Here is a 24,023-nt window from a genome sequence, read left to right as displayed (position 1 = left end):
CAGCCCATCCTGGCGGCCCCCCCCGGGGCAGTTCCCCCACTCCCCGTCTTCAGGGCACCGCAGACTGCAGAGGCCTTTTCAGCCACGGACACGGAACTGCACCGTCTGTCCCAGTGCCAGCAGCTGGAGAGCGAGGAAATCGGTCCGGCTGTCGCTGCTCCTCCCTGGCAGCTTCATGGCCGCCACCTTCTTCTGCAGGAGGAGGCAGCCAGCCAGCTGCAAAACGGCCAGCCTGCCCTGGAAAGTATTTAAGGCAGCTTGGCACGGCCCTGTGGGGAACAGCAAGAGATTTCGACTTGTTCTCCGCTTCTCCGTAGAGTTGGTTTTATTCTTGTTTCCCGGATTGTTGGTCTTGCCTTCCTTACCACCTGTAATCCCGGGTGTGTGGCAGGCTGAAGCATCCTGGGAACCACCTGCCTTTTGCCTGCACAGATTTGCACCTTGACTGTGTTTTTCCCAATGTGGCACATTTTGATGTTTCTTGGGAGCCAGTTTTGGCCCAGTGGCTTCTCGAGCAAAACGAAGTTGCAATACCTGCAGTGGATACCCAAGTGGCGGTTTGACGGCTGGAGGTTTGGAGGCAATCCTCCCAGGTCCTCTGTCCAGGTCGCAACTGCAAGTTCTCTGTGCTCCAGACAGGTGTGAACACCTCCCACCCCCTTTCTTAACCTACTAAGAGGGTGGTGGAGCTTGGACACTCCAGCTTCCAGTCTTGACCTCCAAGTCAGCCTTCTGGGCATCTCAGACAGTCCTTGATGAAGGTCCAAAGTGATGCTTCACTTGGGACTCTTCCCCTGGACAATCTCTGCTGTCTGGATGCCTTCTCAGCGTGATGCTCCGAAGGAAGGGGGGCAAACGGCATAGCCTGGGGCTCTAGACCCAAAAACCTTGGGCAACTGCTATCATCCAGTGAATTCTTCCATCCGCAGATGAGTGGGTTCTTGCCAATGGCAGTACTTGCGAAACAGCTGCATGCTCTCTGATCCCATTTCCAAGTCCCCTCTGCCCCCTAACCTCTTAGCAGGAGCTTCTTCTATGGCAACCTCCCAAATGGGAAGGAAATTATATGTGCATGGGGTGGGGGGAGCGACTCAACTCCCTGCTGGCCACTGTCATTCCAGCATGTGCCCCAGGGGGAGAGGAAGCTCCATCAGGGTTCCTAGCCCTCAGTTTCAGGCATGGATGGCCGTCCGTCTCTTTTGGAAAAGGTGGGTTTTGGGGAGGGGGCAGCAAGTGCGGAGCCCAGTCCCTGATCCCTCAAGGAGGGGGGATATTGAAAGATAGCCTTTGCCAAAGTCACTTCACTCGCTTCTTACTAAAGAAAGTTAATTCGTATTAAAAGAATGATTGCAGTAGTGGATTATTTCTAGACTGTCTTTCTGAATGCAAACCAGGCAGCTGACGAAACATTCAGAAAATGAACTGTAGCACTAAATTATTAAAGAGCCAGTGTGCCAGTGTGGTGCAGTGGTTAAGAGTGGTTAAGAGTGTGGGACTGGGACTCAGGCGATCCGGGTTCGAGTCCCCGCTCAGCCATGGAGCCAACTGGGTGACTTTGGGCCAGTCATAGACTCTCAGCCCAACCTACCTCACAGGGTTGTTGTTGTGGGGATAAGATGGAGAAGAAGAATGATGTAAGCTGCCTTGAGCCCTTTGTAGGAAAAGGCAGGATACAAATAGAAAAATAAATAAATAAATAAATAAACAAACATAAAGCCCATAACAAGTTTATAGGCCAAGTTTTAAAAAGAGGATCTCAACTCCCTAATACTGGCTTACTTTACCAAATAGTAAAACACGATGGCACTACCATGGCAAAATGTACCGTTCAGGCCTTCCATTTCTTTTTTTTGTTTCTCATACTTTAGAATTTTTTTCAGGGGTGGCTTTGGACATTCTTTACTGTTGAGCAGAAAAAACAGCCTGGATAACTAAAGGAGTGTCTTGTTTACTCCTACAAAGATCCTAAGAGCATCTATGGAGGTCCTTCTCCAAGATCCACCTTTAAAAGAAAAAAAGTGGTCAGAAGAAAGGCCTTCTTGGCTGGGGCACCCCACTCGCTGAGCCAGCTTTGCAGGAATATATGGCTGGCATCAACCTTGGATATGTTTTGGCGCCAGGCTAAAACATTTTTATTCTTCCACCATTTCGATTGTTGATGGGCATTTGGTTTTATATTGGCTTTTATTATATTGATATTGTTTGCTGTTTATTGTTGGCATTTATTGTTTATTATCGTTTATGTTGACTGTATTTTATTGATCGTATAGCTGTTTTTATGACTGGCATTATGGCTTTAAAATTGACTGTTGTTATTTCTGTTTTAATTTGTTGTTATTACAACAATTTATGAAGGCTTTATTGTATGGTCATTTGGGAGCGTTGGGGCTAATGAGCAGGAAATAAAAAACCTTAATACATAAAAACAAGCTTCTACCAAAGGACAATACCTATTTGCATATGATAGAGTGTCTCCCCTTTTAGATATGCTTATGTAAATACGAGGATACATGCCATCTCAGCAGAATGACAGCTGGAGAACTGGTCTGCAGGGTCACAGAATTCATGCCACTAGGAAACCTTTCTGTGGAACCTGAAGATCCAATTCACAGAAATCAGAACTCGTCTGAATCCAAGGCAGAGCCCTCCAATGCCCACGTTCTGGAGATCCATGGTCTTGTCCTTTCTCAGTCATGAAGCTCACCGGAAGGGTCGGGGGCCATCATCTCCCACACTCGCCCTGCCTTGTGGGGGGCTGTTGAGGTCAGAAAAAGGGGAGAGAAATTGCACACTGCTTTGGGCGTCTTGGCAGAAAGGTAGGGTGCAAATTATATTTACATTGTGTTTAATTAACATCCTGCCTTTCTTTTTCTTGCAAGGAATCCAAGGTGCCTTACAAGTTTCTTGTCCTCTGTTTTATCCGGACAACCACCCTGTGAGGTAGCTCAGGCTGAGCCTCAATGAGGGCCCTGATGCAGCTGAGTGAGTTTCATGGCCAAGGGGGACTAGAACCCGGATTCCCCAGGGCCCAATTCAACACTCTAACCACTACACCATGCGAGGGAACTCTGGGCCAGACACAGCCTCCTAGCCCAACCCACCTCACAGGATAAGAATGACAGGAGAATCATGGAAGCCACCTTGGGTTCACTGGAAGGAAAAAAGCAGGGATATAATTAACTGCTACTCCTATTTTGAAACAGAAGCCGAAATTCTAAAAAAAGACTCGAGCATCCTCTCAGGAACCCACATGCAAGCCTGCTCCACACTTAGAACTCACATTATTAGGGGATTCATTTGCAGATTCATCACCTCTCACCCCCAAAAAGGTTGGCCCAGAAGCCTAAAAATTTCCACATCCAAAGTGGAGCGGGGGGGACAGAGAGGGGGGGTGTGGTGGGAAAATAAGTGTACTTTTGACACGAAGCTGGTGTCAGGCCTAAAAGCATTAGCCCATGCACACACTTTCCACTCTGCAGCCACGCAATGATGCTTGGAGAAACAGTATGCAAGATCTGTTTTCGATGGCAACATTACAAAAAACAACCCCGCACCTTGTTGGAAGAAAGGAACACTCGTCCCCCCAGCCTGCGAAGGACCAGACCGATGAACCCCGAGTTCAGAGAGGACAAAACACCTCCCGTTCCTGCTTTGTACCTTCTCTCTGGTCTGAATTCGCATGGCGTTGCCTCTTGAGAGCCCGTCCTCCGTCTTTCGTTACATGCAGCATCTTGTTGGACGGAACGCCAGCGCAGCCGGAACGGATGAAGAGCCGACCCTTTCCACCGACTGCTCTCATGCACAATCAGCAGAAGCCACTCTCGCGCTCACCCACTAGAGGGGATCTGCAGCTGACGCTCAGCCCTCCGCAAAGAGCCCCTGGGCGGTCACTGGCCTTACCTTTCAGGACAGACCGCGGCTCCAGGGACGCTTCTGAGCCGTGAGGTACATGGCCGGGGGCGGGGGGCGGTTTAGAAAAGGCATTTTGCAGAACACATACCATGAGTTTCCAACGGGCATTTCATACGGTCAGGTCTGCCTCTCCGCGGGGTTTTGGGTCCCTCCAACGATGCCACATTCAAAAGCAACCAACAACCCTGTTTCGTATGGCAAATTGGATTTTTTTTAATGTTTTCAATAGAATAGCCTTTATATCACTCTCCAACAGAAAAAGAAACTACAGAACAGCAAACTTTAATACAAGGACAACCTCCAGCTTAGCAACCCCCCTCTCCACCCCCCCAAACAAAAATAATGCAAAATGTGAATCACATATAGTACAATGGAAGTGTCCAAAAACAATTTAAATAATTTTAAATATTTTATTTTATTTCAAACTTGCTACAAATGCTTTATACAATAGTTCGACATAGAAGTCCCCACAAACCAGAAAAAATGTAACAAAAAAGGGAATGATAGTGAAAGAGAAGGTGGTTAAAGTGGCACAAAGTCACCAAAACAATATTAAAACTACAAATTTTAAGAGGTAGATTACTTTTTTAAGTCAAGAACGAATATGATTTTAAAAATGGGGTGCTCAAATGAAACTAACTGCTCTTTGCCATCCGAAGGCTCATTCCCTCCTGGTGTATGGGAACAAAACCAAACAGAACTGCATTTTTTCAGGAGGGAAAATAATAATGTTGTTATACAGCTAGGGAAAAAGGTGGCTCTTGTTATTGGATACACCAGCCAATTAACAGTAATTTCACCTATGTGTTCATTTGTGCTATACAACTTTAGAGGGTGAACGGTTCGATTCACGGTAACTTGTGGGCAACATCCTCATCGACAGACTTCCGACCTGGGTGCCGTCAAGGGTAGTGGGACCAACCCGGCTTCCTCCCTCTGCCTCTCCCACCCACCACCCCATGCAGAAACCAGAAGACGGGGGGAAGCAAGCAACTCCTGCGCCCGCTTCCACCGCTCCTTAAAACGGAAACAAAACGAAAAAAGTCTGGCCAGTGAGTGCCAGGGAGTGGGGGGCTCTGAGAGAGAAGGCATCCTCCTCTCTCGCTAGTCTCGTCATGCTGGTATAAAACAAAGGCTTGTAGAGACTTGATTTGCGACCAAAAATACGTTGAGTGCAGTTAACGTTTTGTCATCCCTGAATATACTGGGAGCGTCTGAAGAGGGCCTGCCTGGCATTCATTGTGGCAGCAGCCTCTCTGTCCACGGGCTGCTTTCCCATCGGACAGAAGCAAGTAGAAGCACAAGCTGCGAACTCCGTGGCCGGGGTTTGCTCCAGTGGCGTTTGCTCCATGTTCCTAAAAACAAAAGACTGCAGGAGAGGAGCATCTGCGTGCCCCCCTTCTCTCTCTGCAGCCACGGATTCCTCCCGCCTGGCTGGCGCGTTCCAAATCCAGCTCTGGTGCTCTGCACCCTCCCTGGACGGGAGAAGCTGGCTCGGGCCGGTTCTCAGGCCTGGGCGATCGGCCCTCCGTGCTCATCCTGTCCAAGCTGAGGGGGACACAGCTCAAGCCGGTCAGTTCGGAAATTTCATTTACAGTCCGGAGGTCTTCTGCTTGCCGTTGTGTTACAGCAGGTTCCTAAATGGGAAGCAACAACATGGATCAGAAGAGATGGAGCCATCGAGCTGAGAGACGGGTCAGCACAAGACAGGGCTCAGGTCTGGGGGCAGAGGAGGGGCGGCAGCAAGTGAAAGTGGCTACTTACAGAGCAAACTGGTCTGAGAGAGGAGAACGGAGTTAGCGCGACGCACTCTCGGGGACTCCGTCTTCTGCCTGCCAGAGACAGGGCTCAGACCCTCGCCTGCAGCTTCTGAACTCTGGAGGAGGGCGGCGACTGGGGGGCGCCTCTGCGCGCACCACAGCCCTGTGCGGCGGCCGGGCTGCCTGTCCTGGGGGAGCGCGACTTGCCGCACGATTCTTTGAGCCGAAGCAGCGTTGCCGAGCGCCCTCCCTGCGCCCCACAAAGGCTGCAGAGAAATACGGCTGAAGCCCATGCGAGGAGCATCAAAGAGGAGTGCTAGGAGGACGGCGGCAAGCCCATTTATTTAATCAATTAAAACTCTTGCAGAGCGTCCCATGACTGAAGTCACGGGACGGTTTAACAAGAAAAATGAAAGAAAAGGAAGGAAGGAAAAATCACACAAACAAACGCGGCTTTAGGTGTATGTGGCTATGAGGGCCCCCTGGGTTCGATGCCATGGCAGAAATAATAGTGGCCTAACCCTGGAAGGGGATGTATCCAAGATGAGTCTGGAAACGGGCTGCCATCGGTGGCAGGTTTGCAAGCAGCACCTCCAGGGAGATCTGATGATTTTAAGGAGGGTGCGAAATCCATCGGTTCCCGTGGGGCCCAGATCCAGGCGGGTGTCAGTCTTTTAACACCGGCCCAAAGGTCCTCTACCATCGTTTGTCCTCCCCACGTTCTGTGCCAGGTGCCCTCAAGACTTTGCAAACTGAAAAATCCCACCTAAAGCCAGTTCTGGCCATCCTGAATGCCGGCAGAGCTCAGGATGGCTGAGCGGACGGCATGCACGAGGCTGTTACGGGAGGTCTTGCCGGCTGGACCAGGGCTGAGGATTCTCTTCTTGGAGAAATGCAGAGGTGGGGACACCCCCCTTGCGAATGGCCCCCCTCCTGGGATTTGGGAAGTGCCCCTCTTTTCAACCAGGCCTTCCCCACATGCCTGGCCTGCCCAGTTAATCAATCACAGCATTCTGTCGGCTTTAACGTTTTCTACGCACGCTGCACCTTCTAACGCATATAGCGTTGCGTGTAATTGCATTTGATTTTCTTGTAAACTGCTTAGGGATACTGCCGAATATGATCAGTGGGATATAAACCAGGTTGCCGGTTTAAATAAACCCCTTTGCCCTGCCAACCTCCGCGGGAGGCGTCTCGAGACAAACTGCATCGCAGGCCCTGCAGACACCCCACCGCCCTGCCCAAAGGAGTGACCCCTCTCTTCCTGGATATTATTTTCCCAACCTCGGAAGGAAGCCGGTGTGAATGAATGAAAACGTTTTCCCTCTGAAGGAGATGGATTTCTATCGAGCAGATGGCATGGAGAAAAGCGCCATGCTGCTTTTGCATAGCCCTGTGGTGCTAATCCAATTCCCCAAGTAGTTTAAAAGGACTTTATGAAGAGAATCTCCCAACACCGTGCCGAAATGGAACATGAAACACATTTCTGACACTGGCAGGAGGCACAAGACCCAACAACTCAGGAAAAGGTGCTATGCAAGGAAAGGGGCGTGGGGGGGGAGCAGAGGGGTGCTGAGGGGAAAGCACTGCAGCACCTGAACTGGGAGCGTGCGTCCTCGGCTTCTGAGTGAGAGCTGCAGCTCGCTCGTCAAAAACAGAAGCAAAGGAAAAAATGGCTGGCTCCACTGATCTAAGGCACTGTGCGGAGCAGCTGAAATTCAACAGGACAATGGGTAGGTTAGGGCAGCCTAAACTAAGCTAGGGCAGGTTAAACTTTAATATGAACAGTAACACATTTAGAGTTAATAGATAAGCTACAAGAAATTAAGCTGTCCTGGGACATGCTTCGGTGCAACACAACTTTACTCAAAGGCAAGTCTCACCCAGTTCAATGTGGCTTACTCCCATTTGACAAGTGGCTGGCAGTTGTATGCAGAGCTGGTCGGTTCAAAGGTAGAGAACACATTAGTCCCTGCTGGAAACAGCTTCCTTTGCTGCCCGTCTTCTGGCATCCGTGTGACCCTCCTGTCCTTTGAGTTGATCCACGGATGCCACAAAGACACTGGTTGGGAAGAGAATGGCTGCCCGAGGCTGGAAGGATTTTCTGCTAGGGAAGGAGAGTGCAAGAGAGATGCAACCCTGTGGCTTGCGCTCTGTTTCAGCCTTAAGTGCCACACCTGGCCAGTGAAGAGTGGCGTCGCTTTTACTGGCCGCTGGGAGTCTGCCTGCCCCAGGAACTCCCACACGGAGGGCCACAATTGCAACTCAATATGTTGTGAGCCGCCCCGAGGCTTCAGCGAATGGGGCGGCATAGAAATGTTTAAACAAACAAACAAACAAACAAACAAACAAACTCTGGCCCTTCTGAGCCCAAAGAGGCCACCTGGGGTGTCTCTGGATGAGTCACGGGTCAGGCTGTGTCTGGGCTTCACCTAGGGCGATTTAAACTTCAGCACAGGGGAGCACCAGACAAATATTCCAGCATCCACCTCGGACCAATCCCAGATATGCAGGCCACTCATCCCTGCTGGACTGCCACCGCCAGTTTCTCACACCCTGAAGGCATGTTGGGGCAGCTCTGCTTGAACAGACCGACGGCCCACCGGCTGCTGCCCCTTCTTCCCACAAAGGCCAGCCAGGCATCTCCAGGGACCCCACAGCAGGCTGCCGCGGCGACTGTCCTTCACTGCAGTGGCTCCCTAGCAGCGGGTCCTCCGACGGCACAGAGACTCTGATCTGGCAAGGTTCTGCACCATGAGGAAGAGCGCCATGGCAAGGGGGTGCCCGGGGTGTTCTGGAGTTTGACTCCCGTCAGCCACAGCCAGCACGGCCAATGGCCAGGAATGTCGGGAGTTCCAGCCCAGAGTTTCTGGGGGCATCGAGTTGGGGAGGGCGGCTTTCACTGCCTTTCATAGGAATCTGGGTGGGATCAGAGGATGGTGTGAGCTGGTGTCCTGCACCAGCAGGGGTTGGACCTGATGATCTTCCTGGCCCCTTCCAATGCTACTACTCTGTGATTCTAAACCAGGCTCCAACACGGTGGCAACCCTAAATCCATAAGCTGAGTGTGAGTCTGTGATGAGGTTTAATCTTTTGCCATTTGTCCCGCCTCCATGGCTCCCCCCAGCCCAAACCTTCCATGTCGTCACCTGTTTGTTTGCTTTCTTCATTCTTTTGCTTTAGGTCACTTTTCATACTTAGATATATTAATTGCCTATATATGTGTGTGTAATTAGATTAGCTATTAACATAATTAATGGATGGTTTGGGTGCTACAGTGAACAGTGGTTTGCACTGAAGCAGAAGTAACTGGAGTGTGAAAGGGGAGAAAATGCACTACTTCGCATTTATTGAAGCAATCTTTACCCCACTCGCACCAACAGCGAGGACTAGGCTCCTGCGAGTCGAGTGGCACAGGGGACGGTGCCATTGGTCAGGAGGACAGGAAAGGAAAGAGAACGAAACAGGGGCTATGCTTCATGCAGCAAATATGTGGTTGTGGGTTCCAACTGAAGCGCTGCGGCACAATCGCTGAGCAAATCTGTCAAGCTTCCAGCTTGCCGTGGCTGCCAGTCACCACATCAACCTGTCCACCTGTGATGCGCAACGCCTCCCAGAAATCAGGCAGGTGGCAGCTGAGGATCCTGGAGCCTCTTTGCGCTTCTGGATGGCATTTCCCAAGACTACTCAGCCGATGCCCTCTTTAAAGAGATGCAGGCCACAGGAGGAGAGGCTTAAAGATCTTTTCCTAATCAACCATCATGCTTAATGGGCTACGGTTTTAGATTTCTTACCTGAAAAACTCTAGTGTTGGTTTAAGGCTACTGGATTTATGGATTTCGTTTGTAACGCTAATTCCATATATTCATCTTTTTAAGATGTCACCCTGAATAAGAGCTTCAATGATGGAAATGGGGTATCGTTTTTAAAACTCAAATACCGAGTCATTTTGGACCTGAGGTTGGCACATGGAATGGGTGGTCGGTCCAGGTGAACGGCGACCACTGACTCACAGCGGCATCTGCATACAGCTCAGCCATGTCTTGGATTTTTACACGAGCCAAACGTCTCTTTAGAGCCTCGAATGGCTGTGTCACCAGGGCAAGCTTAAGCGTTGCACTTGTGAGTAAGCCCTAAGCGAGGAGTTGGGTGTGGGACAGTGAGAAGCGCACCTGAAATCTTTCGGCTCCTGCTTCGCGCTGCTCTCGTCGCGCTTGTTCTCCACAGCGTCCACGCTGGTGGCCAGCTGCAAGCTCCGGGTGATGGGCCCCCCAACCCTTTCTCGGGATTTCACGCTGAACCTGTCGGCCCTTTTTTTGCTTGTTGCTGCCGACTTGCTGGCTAAGGCCACTTTGCTCCTTTGTATCCTCACATGCAACTTGCGGGACGCTTTGCTCGAGAGTCCGGAGGAACCGTTCTTGGTCGCCCCTTTAGCTCTTTTGCTGTCTGATGCGATCATTTTCGCCATCCTTACAGGGCTGGCATTCCTGGCTGTCGATGGGGCGCTTGCCTTCTTGGATCGAATGGGTGGTACAAATTTGACGTTTGGTTTCAATTTGAAAGATGCTGACGGGAGCTGAATCGGCACGGGCCCGGAGCTGCGAGCCCGGGTCTTCCCCAGATGAGCCTGCGTGCTCTGCATTTTGATCTCGGCATCGGCTGTCCGTCGGCGCAGGTTGCTGTTTCTGTCGCTGCCGGAAGACGATGCCCCGCTCTTCTTTTTCTTCCTGGAGGAAGGGGAAATGGGCTTTTTGGGACAGCTGTAGGAAGCATGCTTGTTCAAGCTCGCAATGTATGTGAACTCCCGGTTGCAGTAGGGGCAGATATGGGAGCTGGACTCCATGGAGCTGTTCCTCAACTCTGCCTTCTGCTGGGACTTCTTCTTCTGCAGAATGGCCTTCTGGACCAGTTGGTTCTTTTTCTTCAGAGCACTGATTCTGAGCTTGTTCGGGGACATCCGATTCACCTCGACGCTGAAGCTGAGCCTCTTGGGCTGGCAGAGGGGAAGGACAACGCCGTTTTTCGGGCGGACCGTCTGCTTGAGTGGCACGGGGTTCTTCTTGGGCGTGTACCGTTTCTTGTCGCTGGCAGATGCGCAAGCCAAGATGTGTTTGTGCAGTTCCGGCATGTTGTCTACACTCTTCCCGCACTTGGTGCAGCGGATGGCCGTGGTGAAGGTCTGTGGGATATTGTGTGTTGTGAAGTTTGTGGCAGTCACGCCAATGCCATTCGGGTTACGGTGGTGATACTGGAACGGAGGGGGCTTGAAACTCGGGTAGTGCTGGTTGAGGCCCATGCGGACATCGGGGTCCTTTGACTTGATTCCGGCCGCCATGATTTTGATGGTGGTATAAAGTTCTTCTGAAGAGTCATTCAGCTCCTCATCTTCTTCCTCCTCTTTCGACGGTTCAGCAAAGTCTTCAGGCAGGCTCTGCATGTGCTCAGCACTCGCCTTACTGGGGTCTGTGAAGTTCTGTGGCCGCAGCGTCCCGCTCTCAAACTCCTGGTGGGTGCACTCTTTGTCGGGGTGCAGGTCCCGCTGGTGCTGCTGCAGATTGCACAGGAAAGCAAATTCCTTCTTACACACGGAGCAGACGAAGATGTTCCCGACGCCATGCAGCAAGAAGCGATGTTCTGACAAGTCTGTTTTCTCCCTAAATAACTGGACGCAGAATTCACATTTAAAGGGCCACTCCTCAGCGTGAATGGATGAATGCTTGGTGAGATCCTTAATGGAAAGAAAAGGTGCGTCACAAACATTGCACACAAAGTTCTTGCTAAACGTTTCCTGGATGATATCTGCCTCGCTGGAGACATGGGGGTCTTCGCTTGGCTTCTGGTGCTCGTCTTCTACCTCCTCTTCTTGTTTAAAGGATATGAGAGGGACTGAATTTTCTAGGTTATCGCCAGGGGAAAGCACTAGAGAAGCGACAGAGAGAGGAGGTGGTGAAGGAGAGGAGGAGGAAGAGGAGGAGGAGGAGGAGGAGGAAGAAAAAGAAGAGGACGGGGAGGAAGAGGAGGAGGACGGTGACAGGTTGGGAGGTCCGGGCGAAACGCAGCTAAGGGGCTTGCCAGAAGGGACCGGAGAAGCCGAGACCGTAGGAGAAAGGACCGGGAGAGGGGACTGAGCCGTGGCGTTCGATAACGGGGAGGGACATGAGCTCAGGGTGACACCGAGGGGCTCCTCCGGGAGAGGCGACGGGGCGGTGGGAAGGAGCGGAGGGGGTGGGGTAGGGGCCTTCAGCGTGGGCGGGCCGGGTGGGGGGGAAGGCGAGTTCGACCGCGTCAGCAGAGGCGGTACCCGACACGAAGGTACCGTGGGTGCCGGCGGCACAGGTGCCTCAGGAGAGGGGCTTGGGGAGCCGGGCTTGACCACGGGGAGGGGGAGACGTGCCTCGGGATCAGGCTCCAGGTGGGCTCCGGCCGCCTTGCCCACGCTGAGGCCCGGGCTGGTCTCGGGGGCCGGGCTCTCTGAGGCCGCAGCCGTCCCATTGTACTCGTTCAGCAGGACCTTCTGCAGCATGGAGGTGGTGGGCTTCTTCTTCACGCAGCTGCTCTCCGGCGGAGCCACGTGACTCTCCTTGGCCTTAGGGTCTCGGCAGGGCTTTTTATGGATGCTGAGGTCCAGAACGGACTCCCAGGGAACCTGGGCCCGGCTCTTGCAGTTCGACCGCTGCTTTACGCTGCTGGATAAGTCCAGAGGCTGCTGGTTGCACACGTTACCAAAAGGAGGGCCAGGCAGCCAGTCCTTCGACGCTTTGTGCTCTTCTGAGCAGAGGGGGCTGGGGGCCTCCTTTTCTTCTCGCCCAGGTAAGCTCCAGGCAGGTGAGCTTCTGTGACTCTCCAGCTTGGAGAGCTTTGAGCCCAGGACTGCATCGTTCCAGACGCATTTTCCTTCGCCCGCTTTGCCAAAGTCTCGAAGGGCCGGGCTGTGCTGCGGGGAGCTGGGAGGGGAGCTGGTTCTCCTTTTGAACCTGCTGGAGGCAGCCGACAGAAGAGGTGACGAGGCAGCGGCAAGTCCCAGCTTGGGGATGTCACCGGACGACGACGGGGACGATGGGGCGATCTTATTCTCATCCTGCGTCTGGAGAAGCTGCTTCAGTTTGGATGATAAATAAATACTTTTCTCTTTGGGGAAAGGCAAGTTCTCGGCTGTCGATATCGTGAGAGGAATAGTCAAGGAGCACAAGGAGGTTATAGGTTCTGCATCCATTTCGGTTTTTATCTTGGGCAGGAGGGGAGGGCTTGCCGTCCTCCTCTTTTTGGGTTCGCTGCCCCCGCCGACTGGGGAGTCTTTCACCACATCACATCTATGCACCGGTGTGGCCTTTAAGTTTGGGGATATCTCTACCGTCACGGGGCTAAGTAAACAGTTAATTCCGTAGAGTTCGGTGGAGCTGGCTTCTACCTCAATCACGTCGCAGTTGCTCGTGCTGCTGTTGGACTGGATCTTGCCGTCGATGTAGTAATTGAGGTTTTCCGAAATGTTACTGGAGACATCCATGAGGTACACGTCATCCGCCTCGCCCTCCTCCTCCTCCTCGAGGTCTGTGCTCGCTACGTACACGCTCGGGGCCTGCTGGGTTTGCTCTGCGGGAAGCTGAGGCTCCCCGGGTTTCCTCCTAACGCCCTTGGGGATGAGGTGGCGCTCATGGACCCTCCGCTGATGCCTGCGCATGTTGGTGTGCGTGCCGAAAACCTTCCGGCAATATTTGCATGGGTGCATTTCTTTGGGCTCCTTGGACTCTTCCAGAAGGACGGGATGTGGCGTCTCTACCAAAGCGTTCTCCGTCTCCAGAGCAGTGAGCTCGGGCCTGGCTGCCGTCTCCTCCCGGACGCCATCCTCAGTCATCGCGGGGTTCCTGCCTCCACCATCGGCTGCTTGGGCTGAGGCCGGAGCCAGGAACGGCTTCCGCTTTGGCCCGGCCTCGTGGCGCCGCTCGTGCCTTCTCCGGTTGATCTGCGTGCCAAAGGCTTTGCCGCAGTAGCGGCACTTGAACGCGTGGCTGATGGCTGAGATGTGGATGTGCATATGGCGCTCGAGCCCCTGCTTCGTACTGAACTTCCTCTCACAATGCTGGCAGGGAAACGTGAACGGCCCCTGGATGCTGCCGTTGGATTCGCTTCTCTGGATGGAGAACTTCACCAGAGGCTTCTTCTTGGGAGAGCTTTCCGGAGAGTCTTCGGAGACGCTGCTTTGCTCCTCTGTGGATTCGAGCTTGTCTTCACATATGGACAGGGGTTCCGCATCAGGACTCTCTTTAGGTGAGCTAGTGTCCTCCTCGTCCTCGTCCTCATCCTCCTCCTCCCCCATATCCCCCTCTGGTTCCTCCTCTTGCTCCTCTACAACTTTTGGGATGCCCGTCATTAGCTCTGCTTTGTCTTCTGGCGTGGCACCTGGTTCCGGGAGGGGGCTGGAGATGACCAGGCTGGGAAGGGTGTCCTGATTGACCATCTCCTGGATCACCGCTGTCTGTTCCAGCGAAAGCACCGCTGAAACCGAGGGTGTCTCCTCTTCCTGCTTAGGGTCTGATAAAGAAAAAACAGGGACAAATTAAAAATGGCTTGGCATTCCAGACATTTTGCAGGGTTCTCCAAAGGCTGCTCTTTGTGCAACACGGTTTGAGTTTTGCTGTTTTCGAACTTGGTTGGACTGGCGTTGTACACGTGTCTTGCCCCGGGGCAGGAGAAAGGTTGGACTGGGGCCTTTCAAGCTGTGCACCACGCAAGGCCGCCTGATGCTCAGCAGGACCCGCGGCCGAGCAGCATGATGCACGCGCCCTCCGCAAAGGCGGCCTTCAAGGTTCTGAAGGGCGTGCGGCTTTTCTCCCCGACGGACGTCTGGCGCTTCTGTTCTCTCTCTGCCCCTCTGCCTTTCACAGCCATTGAGCAGCAGCTGTGCCTTGTTTTTCTCCTTTTAATTATTTAAAGGGTTTTGTAGTCCTGTGGAACCCTTGGGTTCTGGGACACGTGCCGGGGCTTCCCTTCTTGGCCTCACTGCAGCTGCAGCCACGCTTACCAGTCAGTCCAGTTTTAGGAGTGATGGAAATTAACTTTCCCTCTCTCTGTGTGGGGCATGCTTGCCCTCCCCCCCACTTACCTTCCTTAGGTTCCCGCATTTCCACAACAGTTAAATCCAAAACGGTCTTCTGTTTTTTGTCTATTGGTTTTTTCCCTTTGTTTTTAGCCTCCTGGGATCTTTTCTTCCCTAAAAAAGAAGGGCGGGGGTGGGAAGAGAAAGGAAACAAGAATTTGCTTTTAATGCACGGATAGCTTTTTGCAATGTCACCTTTAAACAGTGAATCTTGGAGTGGAAGTTCATAGTATTCTTTCCTTCAATGGAAAAGCAATAATATCAAGTACAGTTGAATATATCCATGCTTAAACAGGAAAAATTCCACTAGAGTCCTCTTTAAGCAGAGGTTGGCCTCTTGAGGTATTGTGGATTTCAGTTCCCATTGGCCCCAACTCATTTGGCCAATGATCAGGGGCAGCGGGAGCCCGAGACAACTGGGCAGCGACAGGTTGCGGAGGGCTGCCATAGAGAACACGACCTTACGGGAAGGAGTCCACGAACCTCACACAGAAAAACTCCTACATCTCTTGGCAGTCTTCCTTCCCAGGCATGTGTCAAAGCTAACTCCCTCAGCGTGGTACCCTTCACACACTTTGGACCAAAACAGCTGTTGCCCAGCCCCAGAGAATGCGAACGGCAGAGATGTATTCCAAAGCCATCTGGAGTCCACTGGGCTAGGAAGGCAAGGATGCAAAGTTGGAAGTGGTTGAAACAGAGAGTCCTGCTAAAAAGATATAGGGGAGCCCTGCGCTGTGCAGCAAACCAAGTCCTGGACCACAGCCCCGTTTCACGAGGGAGAAACATGCTGGCGGCACAGCGGCGGTGAAAACCTCCGGCCTGCCACTGGAACGAGGCCTCTGAAGGAGAGAGAAGACAGACGCAGGGCGGCTGACCAGTGGAAGCGGCAGAACGGTCCTGCAACAGGGCCCTATGTGGGCCGGAAGCTGGTGTTTCACACTGCAGACTTTTTCATATTTTAAAATCTCCCAAAGTTGCACTTTTCTTTACAGTTAAGATGCTAAATTGTTTTAAAGCAACATATCAGCACGGACTACTTTTGATTTTGAAGGCTTTCCCTGCATGGCCGGCATGTGGGATGCATGACTGATGACCATCCCGTTTCTGCAGCTCTGCATCACGCGCATCACGTTGCTTGCATGCGGGTGAATAACAGGGAGCTCCAACATGCGCTACCTGCGGCCTACCTTCTTCAGAGAAGCATATTATTATTGATTTTACTTCTATATCCAATAGCTGAAGCTCTCTGGGGAGTTTATAACAACCCGTACAATACAAGGTAAGATATCAACAAGAATTGAAACATCACAAACGTGACCATGCAGAATTTAAAACAGATGTAAAAAGCTTCAGTAGCGAATGCGAATTCAACCATAAGATCTGCTTAAGCAACTGAGCCCCAATATAGCAGCGGACTAATAAAATGTCCGGGGCAGAGGAGCAGCCTTAGCCCTGACACAGAAAGGATATTGAAGCGGGTGCCGCACAGGCCTCAGTGGGAAGTTGGTTCCACAAAACGTCGTTCCAGAATAGACACCCATGCATAATGCAGTGATGGGGACTATTCGGCCCCTTTCCCTGACCTCGCTAATTGTTCTTCTGGACTTGGAGCTTTCATGTTTCACTAAGGCTTCATAACCAGGACGCAGCCTCGTTAGGGACTGGGTGCTTTGCATCCACACGTGCAACCGTATTTTCTAGCTGTTAAATTGCCCCTATTTCCGTTGGGGAGGGTGCCATGATAACCTCTGGCTGGCCTGAGGAACTGGAACTGCCATTTTTCAAAGGTTCAGCTCCACGCCCAGGGTCTTCAGAAAGGAAACCATCGAGGCCCATGGGATGCATCCTGTCTCAAACGCACGTGGACACAGAAGAATCACACAGTAAACAAGCTGTCATGTCACACTCTTCAGCCACTGAGATAGACTTCGAACTCTCAACGGCTTATTGTTTGCAAGCAAATTATGTTTTTACATATGACTTCAAAAGAGCACAATTGCCTTGTTATTTAGACGTAACGATAGCTGGGTTGCCAGAAGATAAACCAATTTGGGACAATCGTGATCCCTCCCCTTTTGTTTCTCGGGGGGGGGGGGGGCTGGTTGTGCCTCCATTCCTCTTGTCACTCAGTGCCAAACATCAGAGCCTTAACAATATGCCTCTCTCTCTCTCTCTCTCTCTCATTCTCTCTCTCCCCGCCGTGTGTGCGTGCGTGCGTATGTGGGTTGTGGTAATGTTTGGCAATGATTCTTGATGTGGGAACTGAGCTGTGAACAGACATCTTTGCTCTTATTTCTAAAATGTTGGAGGAAATGACACACAAACCGTTGGTGGGTCTGACATCAACGTTCCAGAGCTCCTACCTTAATGAATGCACCGGAAGGGCCAAACACCTGAAGGAAATGGGAAAGGTTCTTCTGTTTGTTTTTGCTTTGTCCCCTGCTTTAGAAAGGCGGTGTGTGAGACTTCTGGCATTCGCTGCCAGAATTTGTGCCACAGCAACTTCACCGTGACTCAGCCCGATGTGTGAACTGAGCCCTCATCAGCTCAAACCTCCCCACTTGTGGTTTACTTAGCTTGCTTTAATTCTGAGTGCATTTCACTCTGCATTAGAAAGGTTATATAGACTCTGCTGAATGCCCTAAAACAGGAGAGGAAGAGAAGTAAAGGCAGTAGCTAATTTAGAGAATGCGTAGAGAACTGGTTTTGGGTGCCCAATAAAATTGACACGGCATACAAAGGGAACTGGCTGAAAACAGATATAACTTATCCCACATATAATCAACAGAAACATAAGAAAATAGCTAGACGACAGTATCAGTCAGTCCAAAAAGCGGCTCTTGGAAAAGGTCCTAAAGGCAAGGCACAAGCCGTTTTGCCGCCCATGCAGAGAAAGTGCACTGGGGTTCTGGAACAAAGGCAATCGCTTGCTTGGGGTTACAACTGTAAGGACCCCGAGTACAATGTCCACACTACTTGGGTAAATTGTAGGTGAAGCAGAACCTGTCTGGGATGCTCTCAAAGGGTGGGAGAGTGAATAAAAGGTAAACCAGCACCTGAAACCAGTACACAGAGGGAGGGAGGCAGCCAGCCACTGGAGCGTCCGTCTCCACTGTCCAACAGCAGTGCGCAAGTCAGTGACAGGAGGGAGGGCAGTTACCTATTAAGAGCAATCTGCACAGGATGCTGACAGCACCCACAGCCATGCTGCTTGGGGCTCATGGGAGCTGCAGCGCAAAGCAACTGGAGGGCGTCAGGCCACCTGCCCCCGAGATAAGGGGCTGGAGCTCAGCAGCTGAGGTGCCACAAACAGCGCAGAACTTGCAAATGCGCATACAGGTCCTGTTCCACAGACGAGAGACATCTGCCAAAGTAGCTGGGTCTGAAATGAGCACCTGGATCATCGGTGTGGAACAAAGGGCATGCCCAGCGAGGGAATCCAGAAGAGAAGCTGTGTTGCAAGTCACATGCCGGAATGCAATTCCTTCATTTTTTCCTGAATAGGTTACCTAGGAATCATTTCCCCCTCTTTGTTTTGCAAATAAGGGGCTGACCGCCCTTGGACCGCAAAGCAATGGCAGAACTCGAAACCCATGCAGGGCAGATCACCTGGCCAAGCGAGTCCCGCCACGACGCACCGCGGTGGAGTGCCTGGCAGAGGAGGAACAGCACAGCGGGGCTGAGCAACTCCCTGCATCTGCGGCCCCCTTGGCACCCCCCTGGAAGACCCCTCCTCCCACACGGGGAAGGGGAGCAGGCATGGCAGGGCACCTGAGCAGCCCCTGGCTCTGGGCTGGCCAACGAACTCCACCTGATGGCACTGCAGGCAGGCGAAGAAGCCACGTTCTTGTGGGGGCTTCACGAGAAAACTTCCTCGTGGAAAGCTCTGTCCACGTTGTGAGAACAGCGATTCCCCAGCCAGAGCTTCCAGAACAGGGGCTTCTCATCCACAGCCACTCTCGTGGACCCTTGCCAACAAGCGCGCACTTTGCTTTGCTCTCTGATCTATTTTACGGTGACTGTAAAGTAAAATACGATTGTGCCATTTCGCTTTCTGCACAATGCAAGCCCTTTTTTGGCTGGAGAAGCGGCACGCACATAATTAACAACAGAAAGAGATGGGGAGGGGGGAGAGAGAGAACTGTATCTGTACCCCCCCCATATGTATATATCAATGTGCCTCCTTTTCATTTGCGCCCCACTGACTGAAGCGGAAAGAAGCCCTGTCTTCTCTTGCACGCAAACACAAAAAGTCCCCCCAGCCCCCCCCCCCCGGGGGGGGGGGCGGCGGGGGAAACCCCCCCCCCCCCCGCCCCGAAGCATCCGGTCACCTAGGGATGTAGCCCGCTGCTGGCGGAGGCCAGGCAGGGCCCTCTGGGGCTGCGCTGCCAGTTGTGTTGGGCTACAAACCCCCCAGGCGCAACAACCCCTGCCAATGCTCTCTCGAAGGGACAAGGTTACACACAGACACGCCATGGCTGGAGCAGGCAGTGGCCCCTTTGCTTTGGGGAAAGGGGACTCCACGCCCGGCAAGGGACTCGCCTGCAGAACAGGGGCTGCATAACCTGACCATGCACCGCCCTCCTTTCTGCAGAAGGGCATGTCTGAGGCCTTTAGCTGTGTCATGACAGGAAGGACACGCACTAAATGACCAGAAGGGAGGCTCCTGCAGCGTTCGGGTTGGTTTTAAGGTTATCTAAGCAGTCAAAAAGAGCACACGTGAGCTACAAGAGATGCTGAACCGCACGAGAAGTTGCTGCAAACAGCTGCTGAAGAAGCTCTGCAGGGAATTCCTTGAGATACCCCCCCCCAATGCATTGGAACAGCTATGCAATTTTGTTGCAATCCCCCCCCCCCCAGCCAACATCTCTTATTTGACCATTCTTTGTTGGGCTTCCCTCTAAGTAGATACCACATCCCATTCAGAACAGATACATTATTTCCAGTTTACGGAAGAGCAAATCCGCAGGTTATATAAAGGGACAACACCGGAAGAGGAGGGAACGAGATGCCAACTGCCCAGGAGTGGCTTCTTACGGGCTGTGAAGCCGAAAGTTGGCACAGCGGGTTAATTCTGCAGGCAGGCCGGGTTTGCGCACGTGCACCCGGACTTCCAGCACAGACCGAGAGAAGCAGCTTCTTTTCGTGGGCCTGGACAAATCTCCACAGAACCACTGGCTGGTTTCAGTGGTGCATGATCGGGGAGGAGGCCTGGAGCTCAAAGCACTCGGATAACGGAGGCAGGAGAAGGGGATTCTGTGGAAGAGGGATGGCTGTGCCACTGCGCCTCCAACCTTCTCATTTCAAGGTGCTTCGGACCCTGATGCATTCCAGCAAGGAGGTAAAACAACAGAAAATCGTGGCTTTTCCACATGGGAATGCCAAGGCCATCCCCAAGAAAAGGCTCAAAAGTTGGGCTCGGGTTGCAGTTTGGAACGGGATGGAACGCAATGCGAGGAACTCAGCTGTGTGTGCCTCCATCCTGCGCCCACCAGCGCTCGGGCTTCTCGGGATGCCGGGAAGAACGGGGTGCCCTCCGGGCGGCACCTCCGGCCTGAAGGGGTCAACCGGCCGGCTGGTGGCCCCAAAAGCCAGTCGAGGCACGGCGGGCCCTTGCAGCCACGTCGGCAAACTGGGGACCATTATTTCCGCCTAGCGTGGGGGAGCAGGAGTCGTGCTGAAGGCAACATGGAAGAGGTGGCTGAGCTGGCTTCGAATGACGCCTCAGACATCTGGCACGCCAGGCATCAGGAACTTCCTTCAGCCCATCTTTTTTCCCAGAAGGCCCCTGTGGCGGCAGGGTGGCGCATGCTGGGGCTGCACCAACCCCAGAGCATGGAGCAAACCGCGTGGGGGCGAAGTGGGCCCTAAGAGGAGGCCCAAGGTGCCCCTGTGCTCGCTGACGGCACTCCTGGAGCTGGTTTCAGTGCAAGGGTGGCAACAGACGCTCTTTATGACAGGGCTGAGAAGCCCCCTCTGTGGGGTCTGCCACCAGACAGTGGCTGGGTGGGGGAGAGAACTGCATCGGGATCCTGGCCCAGAGCGAAGGTGGAGGGCTGTGCCAAGGGACACACCTGGTTTCGTTTCGGGGGTGATCCAATTAATATGGAGCCGCAGTACCTGGGGAAGCAACCTTTGGGGAGGGGAGGGGAGGAGGTCACTGTGAATAGCTTGCCATGTTCAGTGGCACTGAACCATCAGCAACCTGGTCGGGACGGGTGTTGAGGCTCAGCCAACTGAGAAGTGTGTGGGAACCAAGCTTGTCACCAACTGAGAAACTGGGGCATAAGCCAACCGGGGGCCAAGATGCGCTAGAAAGGGAGCACTGGGGAAGTGCTACCGCACATCCAACTAGAGAACTTAGCTCCCCATCTGCAACTCTTGGCGCAGGTCAAGCCCTAAACCTCTCGGCCACAGTTCCTTTCTCTTTCCATTAAACCACCCCAACCATCGATACTCTGTTTGCCAACTTTAACCAGGCTGACCCACTTCCTTCTGCCCTTACTGGAAATGCGTGTGCTTGGATAGTGGCCCAGATCTGAGTCCCCCCTTGGCCCGCCCAGTGCTGGCTTGCTGGCTTTGGGTGGCCACATTTCCCCAGACTAACGTACCTCACAGGGCTGTTGCCAGAATGAAAGCAGGGGAGACCCCATGTGCTGCTCTGAGTTCCTTTGCACAAGGGCAGCTTTCAATAAAATACCCAGCTCAGAAACAATACCTGGGGAGAACCATCCTGCTGACGGATCTCCTAATGAAAGTCCCTGAATTTCAAATGCTAGTTCTGGAATTAGACCCGCATGACCTTAACATGGAATTAACCCTGGAAGGGACGATTCGGCCAGCAGCTGCTCCTACTTACTAAAAACAGCCAGGATGACAACTTGAGAGCAAATGTAATTTTAGATCCACTGGGTCAGAGTCCGATGAGCAAAGGGAAACATCCATAGCTTTTCTCTATCCAGCTTCCCACTTAACTTCCAACTGGTTTAAACGAGCATTTCGTGTGGGTGCAAGCAACTTCAAAGCTGCCAGGCAATTTTGTCTCTGGGGGGAAAATATCCCTATTTCACCAAGATGTTGCTCTGTTAAACATGATTGGGAGCACTGATGGTTTTCAAATTCTGTGCTATGAAAGCAGTAACCAGTGCATAACATGTTTAAATGCCACAAGTTAGGAAAATGGGCATGTAACTCTTGTGTACATTTAGCGGAATCGGGATTCATTTTGCCTCCACCTGTGGGGTGATTGGAGGAGGAGGACTAGAGCTGACGAGAAGGAACACGGGGCTAAGAACAGAAGCTGAGGAACCATGGGCCATGTTGCATCAGCAAGGCCTAATGCAAGACTTCTAAAATCTGCACTGAGACCTTTCCGAGTTCCTAAAAGTTCAGTGAAAAAGTCACCCTATGAGAAAGACTTGAATGCGTGCCTGCGCACAAATTAGACAGAAACAGGCTAACCTTTTAGCATACAGTGCAACAAAATAACGGCGCCAGGAAGGGCTGCTGAACCACCCAGGGCCTGTTCTCTGCCTGACTCGTCCATTCGTCCTACCAGCTGAGCCGTCTTCATGACCGAAAGCGTGCCTCCAGCCAGTCACGGCAAACCTTTTATAGCCCGAGTGCCCAAACGGCAACTTGGAACCCCACTTCTTTAACACTGCCAAAAAACTTGAATTTGCGGACCGCCAGCACAAGCGGGCAACGTTCCCCTGACCACCAGCTTTTGGCCGGCCCTGAAAAAGGCACCCGAGTGAATTAACTACCTTCTGCTAACATCGCAACGGGTTGTGCAGCCTCGAACTGGAGACCTTTCGATCAACCTGCCTAGCAGCACAGCAGTTTAAGCCACTGAGCCACCTGCATCCTGCTAAAATCACAGTCCATGCAAATCCTTGGCAGCTCACTGACCGTCCACGGGAAAGCGCAGAGAGTCGCTGGAGTCGTTGCCTGGTGCCCTTAACCATTCTGAGAATGCGCACGGCTGCTGGGGCGATCGCGTGCCGACAGAGAGGGCTCTGTGTGCCCCTTTGGGCACACGTGCCATGGGTTCGCCATCACTGCCTCAAGCCCTGGAGGAAAGGAGTCAGACAAAGATGGCTTCTGCAGAGTGAGTGGCTCCAGCTGACCCACGCAGATACGAGCCGAACACACACTCCAGGGTACGCACAAGGACAAAACGCACCTTTGCCCAGCCCCCTTCCAGTGAGTTATCACGGTGGCCACGGCAACTCTCAAGGGCCACCTATTAAAAGCATGAACTCTCAAAGATCACCTGAGTAGCAATGATCCTCCTTGCTCAGCCCAGTCTTTGATGAAGCCCCTGCTCCATGCCTTCCCCCTGCGAAGACACTGCTGTCGAGTCCCCAGTGCAGGGCCTTCTCAATGATGGCAAAAGGGCTATAATTTTCTATGCCAGGGATTTAGTGCCTGCCTCCCCTTCTTCTTGGTGTTCAGTACGACATAAAATTCACAATTCTAGCGTGCTTCTGGGCAAGGTAACGACCTCTGCTGGCCTCTTGTGTCTTCTGTGCCACCTTCATTTTGATTTTGCAAGTGTCTCTCCTTTAACACTAGTGTGGCACCTCAGGAAATGCTATTTGTGGAGAGAAAAGGCTGAGTATGAATATTTTAAATGGAATAGATAAACTGGCATCTGGTTTGGCCACCTGATAGGTTATAGTGATGAGGATACGCTTGGCATCTCATAGATTTTATCCGAGAGGCCAAAAGAAAAATCTGTTCTGGAATGAGCGTGTGATTTGGGCGAGGGGGGCTTTTAAAAATCGAGAACAATAACAAGTTCAAGTTGCAAGGAAAAGCAAAGCGAAACCTCCCAGGAGCTTCAGCGTTTTCATCTCCTGAAAGACAGCTCGACATGCTATTATTGCTTAAAAATGGAACTGCTGGTCCTCTGCATTCTGCACCAACTACTATGAAACAGCTGAGAGATTCCATACTGCAGTCCCAGAAGACTAAACCTGAGTGCAGGGATTAGCCATTCCCACCTTCGAAACGTCTGCGGCCTGCAAAGCTGCATCTAGAACCTGTTGGAAGCCTGATACAAGCACACGCGTGCACTTACCATCAGGTTCCTGAAGGGTCCTAGATGCCTGCTACTGCCGGCTGGATCCTCCAGTTGGTCTAAACAAGAAAGATAAAGGAATGAAACACAGGGGAAGCGGAATGAGAACAGTGATTACAAAAAGAATAAACACAGAAGAGGGAAGAGCCAAATCATTCTGCTACGCCAACAC

At 52.4% G+C, this 24,023-nt stretch overlaps 1 protein-coding gene across 4 annotated transcripts in view; it reads right to left on the bottom strand.

Moving 5' to 3' along the window:
• Positions 1-4,308: 4,308 nt before the first annotated feature.
• PRDM2 (PR/SET domain 2) overlaps positions 4,309-24,023 on the bottom strand; it is a 65,926-nt gene continuing 46,211 nt past the window's right edge. For 2 of the 4 annotated variants that reach the window (XR_006416827.1, XR_006416828.1), the window contains 3 exons: positions 14,773-14,880; positions 7,556-14,201; positions 4,309-5,549 (listed from right to left, as the gene is read on the bottom strand). Coding sequence is in view for 1 of the 4 variants with exons in the window: in XM_044452280.1 (XP_044308215.1) it covers positions 5,537-5,549; positions 9,845-14,201; positions 14,773-14,880 (4,478 nt within the window). In the remaining 3 variants the exon portion in view is untranslated. Of the gene's footprint in view, positions 5,550-7,555; positions 14,202-14,772; positions 14,881-22,677; positions 22,829-24,023 lie in introns of those variants that run through there. The other 2 variants (XR_006416829.1, XM_044452280.1) reach the window with 2 other exon arrangements.

Source organism: Varanus komodoensis, unplaced genomic scaffold (genome assembly GCF_004798865.1).
Source record: "Varanus komodoensis strain SLA01 unplaced genomic scaffold, ASM479886v1 scaffold71, whole genome shotgun sequence".
NCBI classification, from domain to species: Eukaryota; Metazoa; Chordata; class Lepidosauria; order Squamata; family Varanidae; genus Varanus; species Varanus komodoensis.
Note: the sequence above shows the minus strand (reverse complement) of the source record. Positions and strands in the feature narration are given on the sequence as shown.